Source organism: Acanthopagrus latus, chromosome 1 (genome assembly GCF_904848185.1).
Source record: "Acanthopagrus latus isolate v.2019 chromosome 1, fAcaLat1.1, whole genome shotgun sequence".
Lineage (NCBI taxonomy): Eukaryota > Metazoa > Chordata > Actinopteri > Spariformes > Sparidae > Acanthopagrus > Acanthopagrus latus.
Genome location: NC_051039.1, coordinates 30,293,819 through 30,301,721, shown reverse-complemented (window position 1 = coordinate 30,301,721; position 7,903 = coordinate 30,293,819). Strand labels below are relative to the sequence as shown.

Sequence of the window (7,903 nt, the reverse complement as noted above, 5' to 3'; positions counted from 1 at the left end):
GTTCGGATCAAAAGCTAGCTTAGCCTTTGACACCGTTTGAGCCAGTCATGAGAACAGCTATTTCGCACTTCAAAGGTCATTTTTAACCCATCAAATAAAAACTAAAGCTTAACCTAGGCGTGTCCTAGCACCTGAAATACGCCTAAACAAGATAGCATTTCAATGCAAAGTAGTACGGGAAGCTCGTTGTTGTTCCAACTCCTGACGACCCACTGGCCCGACAACCCTGTGGGGATCTTTCTCAACAAAAAGAAAAAAAGAGATGAGTAAGACGTCCGTCCAAATAGTTGTATTCAACAGATTAACACATTAGTAACGTACGAACGGTTTCAGCTGGTCGGCAAATTAGCATTCGAAGAAAACGGTAAAAACAGTCATCTTTTCCTTGGTGTGAGACGGGTTTACTAATCTAGCGGATTTAGTGTCGCTGCGCGTTCACGAATGCGCGCGGCTGCAATTCTTTCTCTTCGAGCCCCTCGTGCTTGACACTTGGCGGGGTAATTTCAGTCTTCTGCTGCCCTCCTCTGCACTGGAGACCGAACACAACTCATGTTGTGCTGTTTAAAACCACTTCACTACAGAAATGCCGCAGTTTATTTAATACGACTAACAGTGTTGTCTGCTGCATAGCAGTTCTTCGTTGTCATAACTGACATTATCTTGTGCGTCGGCCAATTACCGTCGCAGTCAGGTTTCTTTGTGTCCCTGAAACTACATGTCCCATACACCACTGCGATACATGAACGCGCCCTGCAGACAGAAACAAATTAAACTTTTTTTTTAAAACTAGAAATGTTTCAATTCTCTCTCACCGGAGAAACGCCTCTAACATGTACAGCATATTATCACGCCAAAGTAAATAACTAATACGCAATTTTTAACGCGCGTTAACACGTCACGTGACCAATACTTCTGAAGACACTCCATTGCTGCTAGCTTACTTTTCTGCTAGGAACTAACTGCACGTCTGACGGGGGGGAAAAAACGAAAAAGACATAAACTTCAGTATCGTAATATTGAATTCATGATGAAATGCAGGCAGATAAGATGGATCCAGCGGAAGAACCCCCATCAATGTTGTGGGGACTGGACCCAATCTTTTCTGCCTTCGCCAGGCTTTATGTCAAAGACATCTTACAGATGACAGAGTCCACGCAGGTGCCAGGTAACGTTTTAACACCTGTTAAAACCCATATTGCTTTAATTCGTGATTGTAAATGAGTCGCAGGATCACTTGTCCGACTATTTTTGCTCAACAGCCAACTGAACATTATTTATCTTGTTTGACTTTTTAAGAAGTTTTGTATTCTTATCTGGCATCTCTATAACTTGTGTAACGTTATCCTGCATTTCTTTAATTGGTACCCTTTAAAATCAACATTATAACGCTTTTTACAACTTAAAGTGATTAGGTTTACCTGGAAGATCTGATGCCTGATTTTGATAATGAAAGTGATTGAAACTTTGAGATAACCCTCGTCTGTGTGGACCCCTTGCCCACAGGTATTTACTTCTACAACTTACACCCGATCTACAAAGTTGATGTGCTGGGGACAGTGGTTTACAAGAGAGAGAGGGAGGACTTCTTCTGTTATGGAGGTAATTGTGCGGTGCCAATGTGTGCAACAAAAAATGTATTTCTTTGCTGATTTTTCAGTACACAGGTATGTACTGTATGTGTTTATGTATTTTTTAAGTTATGTTGACCCATCAAGCAATTTATCAATATTCTAACTGTGAATGTTCTTTGGGAGACATTGAGGGACCAACAGTTGCAGCAAAACAGCGATATTGGTGCATGTAATGCACAATGCATTTAGAGAGTCTCCTTTTCTGACAATGCCTGTTTTTTGTTAGAATTAATATTGACACACACACACACACACACACACACACAAGCTCTCTCTCTCTATGTCTCTGTCTTCCGTTTCTTTTGTCTGATTTTGAGTATCTTCCTCCCATTCACAGTGGATGATGGTACTGGCGTTATAAACTGCCTTTGCTGGAAAACTGACCTAATGAAAGAGGAGTGTCATCCCACTACATGTGAGTACCTTATGCTCTGTATTAGTTTGCAAAATCACAAAGGAAACATCAAAAGGGTTATGGTTAAAAAAAAATGAATTTGTGTGGATCATCTTGGCTTGCTGCTTAATTCGACAGAGGACTATGTAGCAGATGCCCTTCAGATATATTATTCATATGAAATAGCCTTTGAAAGCCTTATAGATTCCTTCTAGCTCCATTTGTCATGTAAATTTCAGACAAACATATTGCCATTATCACCAAATCCAAGTTTTACTACTAATGCTTAGTATCAAGTATTATGCTTTAGTTCATTCCTTATAAACAAGCAGTTTTGTTCACCTTCTGTGTTTCTAACTAAATGTGTGTTGAGGCCTAACACATTTGTCAAATGCATTACTGTTCTCATAAAACCGTTTAATACATATTTTGAAATCGGATTTCCTTACATCCATATTGACATTGGTAAGTACGAGGCAGACAGTGCAAATGCAATATTTAGTATTGGTATCAAGCAGTTATATAAATATCCACTCTCCTCTTAGCTCTATTTTGGTCCTAGCAAAAAGGTCCAGGTGTTTTGCTTAATATGTTCTGCGGCTAGTCACTAACTGTGTCCGTCTGCCATATTGTGCTGGTTCATGTAATGTGTAGTAATATTAACGGAGCTTTGCCACTGATAGTGGATAGATGAGAGCATGATTTGTGGACCATATAACCATATATGTAATTTGGTGGTGAATCACTGTTAGTTCATCACCACAAGAGACATGTATGACATTACACATAGTCATTTGATCCCTTGTCTATATAAGACAAGCTTTGAAGTCGTGCATCTTTATGGATTATTTGATTTATTTTTGACTGTAATATCCTGTATTTTGTCATCTCCAGCAGGGGGAAAGCACAGTGATGGGGCTCGAGGAGGCTTCAATCCAGTTGCTGAGCTGGAGAAACTGCGACGGGCCCAGCAGAGCCGCTGCCACCTGGAGATTGGAGAGCTGCTACGAGTCAGAGGACCGGTGAAGACGTCGAGGCAGCAGAGAGAAATCATGGCCTCCACCTTCTGTGAGTGCAGAGGGGTGTTCTCTGCAAGCCACTATGAAGTTAAAATTCATCATCCACTTGTACTAACAAGCTACATTTTATAATAGAACACCAACGATGACGATTGTTCATTAGAAACTACAAATGCTCAAACAAAAACATGCTTCAGCCCCCACAGTCCCTTACCTACACATGCCTAGCAAAGACATGTTTATTACCCTAGCACCGCAGTCTTGTTTTATGATGGCCTAGATGTGTCTCTCCTTCACACACAAACATACACAACAACACACAGCACATTTTCTATTTGAGAGTACATGCCGTCTATATCCTCTGCCCATTCATCATGTGTGTGTCTGGGTCTGTGTGTGTTCCCAGATAAAGTGAACGACCCAGTGATGGCAGTTCAGATAGCGTGGATGATGGAGGTTCCTCAGCTCTACAGGCTGTGCTATGACAAACCATTCCAGCTGCAACCGAATGAAACTGGGTACACACTTCCATCCCTTAATGTGCCATCACAGTGTATTACAAGACTGCAGTGAGGCTTCTATCCAGGATTTAGTGGGAATTTTAACTGAATTTCCAAGAAATCGGCCAAAGAAGGTGCAAATGAAGGCATTTCTATTCACCACTGCTCTGAGAGTATTATTTGCTGGTTCCAGTGATGTTAATTCTCCAGTCTGGTGCCATTAAGTCAGTGTGGAGGAGGAGGACACACGGCATAACATAATTAAAAGTGGGCCAGTAAAACCCCAAGTGCTGAAAAACAATGTGTAAAACGTGATCCGAGGAAAGCTCCACTCTTCAGTATTGCACCAGCTACACCTAGGTTGAAACGTAGCAGAGTCTGAACGTAATATCTAACTTGGGTCTAACATTTTAAGTAGACATGATTGGCATCATTGACACCCATCTATAGAGCATCAGAGGATGTTTAACATGCATTGTGTACAATATGAGTGTGTTGCTTTTATTGATATATCAATACTTCCACCTCAGCCAAGCAAAACAGTTTTTTGAGAATATTTTTTACAGCCCAGTGTTTAACCAAGAATGTTTATTTAATGGGGTGGAGGGCCCCCTGAAACATTCATGACATTAATACCCTTCACTAAAACCAATGAAAATAGAGTTCTTGGCAGTTTACCTTGATTCCCATTCCTGTTGTACAAAGAAACATTTAAAGTTCATGATTTGTTCCAGGTGTACCATATAGTCTTACAGTGTGTACAGCAGCAGGACTGGTCAATTTTATTAAAAGGTGCAAAGTTAGGACCAGAAATTCAATCAGATGAAGCCAAGAAGAATATGTGTTAAAAGTAAATGTTATTTAAAGCAGCAACAATTAAGTTGCATTTTTGTTGACACTGGTGGTCCCTGTGGACAAAAGTGGTTTGAGTCCAAATCCAACCAGAAAAACTCAAATCTGCATATTTAGGTCATAAAGACACATCAATATTGAACTACAACTGATGCATAAAAAAATTAAAAACGCCAATGAAACAATTTGAAAGGCATATTGGTATGAATTGTATTGAAGCCAGATTGTGATTTTCAGTGATGCAGCCATCGGTCCCCTCAACAAGGCGACAAACATCCTCAGAGATTTCTTGAAGCAGAAGTCGGTGACCAGTTTCAGACCCTATGATGTTCAGGAGCTCCTGCAGCCTCTGATCTCCTGCCAGCCTCAAACAGCATCAGCAGACCAGGTACACTAAAATAATAATATGGGAACCATTTCTGTTTGAAGATGTGTGTTGGGGGGATGAAAAGAAAGTCAAACATCAGACTTTATTTGAAGTGTGCTACTTGCGTGAGAATGACGAATGGAACACAGAAATCCAGCCAGGATTTGATTTCTAGCATTGAAGCTTATTTGTTTTCTTCGTAGTTTTCAAAATTATTAGTCATATGAATAGAAATTATCCGATTTGTGAAGCTGCTGGCAATGGAATTTATACTTGTGGGGCAGCTGTTTACTGATCACAGAGCCAGGTACCCTCATATGTTCTGTGCCTGCAAGAGAGGAAATAACTCTCCACACCACCGGGTGGCAGCAGGTCTGTATTTGTCATTTAAAAGGGAAACGGGAAGACAGAGAAGACTGGATACTCAAGTGATGTTATGATAAAGCAGTGTTTTTCACACGCCTATGTAGCCTTTCCTACTAAAAGGTATGTCTTTTAAAATTGCACTGGTGAAGAAGTGAAAAATAAGGAGAAATCACACTTACTAGATGAATTCATGGATACCTCAGTGTCAGGTTCAAGGGGGTTTCCCTTTCTTTTCCCGTTTCTCGTGTACTGAGTCTCTGAAATGGATGGCCGATCAGACTGACTTCTCTCACTGACACTCTTATGGAGCACTGATGTAACGTTGCGGGGCAGGCACATGTGTGATGTCACATCAATGGATAGAGGAAAAAAAAATCATTTGTAATTAAGGATTGTAAAGTCACTTGTCACTCTCTAAATGAACAATTAGGCGAGGATTATACAGATTATTTTTATAACATAGTTCTGATTATGAGATCACTTGTTAAAATCATCTTAGTATCATTATATGAAAAAAAAATTGTCGATCATCTCTTCAGTCGTTGATATATAGTCAGATTACCAATCGATACAAGTGTAGTCTAGCCAGCAACATGGATGGTAGCTCACTGTCATCAGATGCTGTTAAAATGTGTAGTGATTGAGATCCTGACCCACCAAAAAACCTGGCAAATGACAGAGTTACATTTTTCAATTTAAATGACATAATTACATGATCACCATCAGTAAACTGGATGCTGTCTGACTCTGTCACTCACGGGAGGGAGGCTGTTTTCTGGGGTTTAAAGGTCCCTGAAGTCTCGGTCTGGAGGGCTGACCATCACAGTGTTTTTTTTTTCTTGTTTTTTTTCATCACAAACACACATTTCGGACAGAAATGTGACGAAGAGTCGGGAGGACAGACAGGAGGACAGACACTTCACCACGCACAGCTGTGGTATATGTTTTCCTCATATAAGTTGCCAAAGACTGTTACAGTTACTATGGTTCAGTTGTTTGGTCACGTAACGTTGCTTTGTGGGACATTTCTCTTTATTTAGTTGAGTGAAGGACTGTCAGACCGTCATGCTCTTGATACGCGCAGCCGGCTTATCCAATGACGCTGGTTCGGTTCACCAATACTCTGCCTCTGATACTACCTCCAGAGGCGGATCAGCGCTGGAGCAAAATTTCACCCTTCGCCGCCTCCGAGACATTCACACAGAGGCGGTGGTGGAGAATTGGCACATTTCAGCACTTTTGTAATATTATGCTTCTCTGTCGCTGTTAAGGAGCCTGTGGCGGGTCCTTCTGCATGCCAGCAGCTACGTCAGCTTTTGAAGGAGGCCCTGCAAATATTACAGGACAACGGAACCGTGTACCGAAAGGTCAAGTCCCAGGATGAAGTCTATCATGTAAGAAACAACAAAGAAAAATTCTTCCTACCTTTAGAAAGTTGCCACCATCTGGATGCATTATGGACCTGTGTCTCTTTGATGCTGTTGTATGTCACCAGGTGACTGCACATGACAAAGATCTACTCATTGCTGTCAAAGACATCATCAGGGAAGACTCAAAGAGAGAGAAATGTAAGAAGAATTAAGTTTTGCTCTTCATGAAGTATTCAACTTGTTTGAGTTTGACTGTTCATTTAATTCATTTGAAGTCTTTTTATCTACTTCTTGTCAACGATAAAATGATCCCAACAGTCACACCTGTGAAATGGGATTCTTTTCATTCTGTAAGATGTTTGTAATGAAAAACAGAGAAAATCCAAGAAAAGTAAATTAACTTGAAAAAGGAAACCTCATGAATCCCTCGATTCAAGTGTTACATTAAAGTCTCCACCTGCCTCTGGACTGACCTGTGTCATTGTTGTTTTCTCCAATTCCTACAGATGCAGAGAAGGGTTGTCACATCATGCACATCTTGTCTGCAGTCAGGCAGCGCTACAGCCTCAACGTGAGCAAGGCAGCCCTGGAGCTGGTCCTCAAATCACTGGAGTGCAACAGTGACATTGTCAGTACCAGCGAGAACTATTACACTATGTTTTAACTTGAGCACAGCAGGTTTGGGAACCCAGTATTACTGCATATACTGTTCCATGTGTAGCATGGCTTATTGGCTTATGAGCAACCAGTATGTTTAAGTAAATCATGCCATTTGCACTCCTTTGTTTATCTTGACTGTTATAATAGTTGCCAACATTAATTGAACTCTCCATTTTTTTTTTTCCAATTACTGCTTGACGTTAGTGTGTCAAGGTTCAATATTAAGTTTAACTTAAATGTATTTGAAAGACATGCCTGTGATAATGGACAGACATGGATCAGAGAAGCCTCTGGGACCATATTGCACTCTGCTGTTAGGTTAAGTTCGCCAGAAAATGTCATAATCATTATCATTATCAGTCATTATCTGTTATCTTGTAAAGCACAAAACATGTCTGGAGCGTCACAGCAAAACAGTTTTGCCATATTCTCCTAACTGAAGTAGACGGGGACTTCAAAAAACTGTACAACCGAAACATAAAATGTTTTCATACAACTAATCAAAGTCTCAGGAAACCCCGAAATCCTAAAAAATACATTTACGCTTTTGTTAAAGCTGAAACGGTCACTGTAGCTACTAAGCTAAAAGGGTTCGCACGCACCGTGTCTGAAGTGGTTGCAAAAGCTTATCTGCGTGTTGAGGGTGTAAGTGAAATCATTTCAAATTAATTTGGGATCTCGGGGCTTCATGAGACTTGGATTACATTGAAAGAGCTGCAGTTGTTTTTTATGTTTAAAAAGTTT

The 7,903-nt window shown here is 40.5% G+C and overlaps 1 protein-coding gene across 2 annotated transcripts; it reads left to right on the top strand.

The window, feature by feature from the left end:
* The first annotated feature begins 140 nt into the window (after window positions 1-140).
* On the top strand, window positions 141-7,817 carry stn1 (STN1 subunit of CST complex). 2 transcript variants are annotated; one of them, XM_037096551.1, is made up of 9 exons: window positions 141-266; window positions 1,504-1,599; window positions 1,969-2,046; window positions 2,920-3,093; window positions 3,451-3,562; window positions 4,634-4,784; window positions 6,401-6,523; window positions 6,625-6,697; window positions 7,006-7,817. In XM_037096551.1, exons 1-9 carry the CDS (start codon window positions 263-265, stop codon window positions 7,161-7,163), a joined length of 969 nt encoding a protein of 322 aa, XP_036952446.1. In that variant the 5' UTR covers window positions 141-262; the 3' UTR covers window positions 7,164-7,817. The 2 variants fall into 2 exon arrangements, with proteins under 2 accessions (XP_036952446.1, XP_036952440.1); XM_037096545.1 differs by lacking the exon at window positions 141-266 and adding an exon at window positions 890-1,165.
* Window positions 7,818-7,903: the final 86 nt, after the last annotated feature.

Excerpts from the sequence above, each read along its gene's own strand:
- stn1 (XM_037096545.1), top strand. The coding sequence starts at position 1,033 with ATGCAGGCAGATAAGATGGATCCAGCGGAAGAACCCCCATCAATGTTG. Across the intron at positions 1,600-1,968 it reads GGACTTCTTCTGTTATGGAG|TGGATGATGGTACTGGCGTT; the intron begins GTAATTGTGCGG and ends TCCCATTCACAG. Across the intron at positions 3,094-3,450 it reads AATCATGGCCTCCACCTTCT|ATAAAGTGAACGACCCAGTG; the intron begins GTGAGTGCAGAG and ends GTGTGTTCCCAG.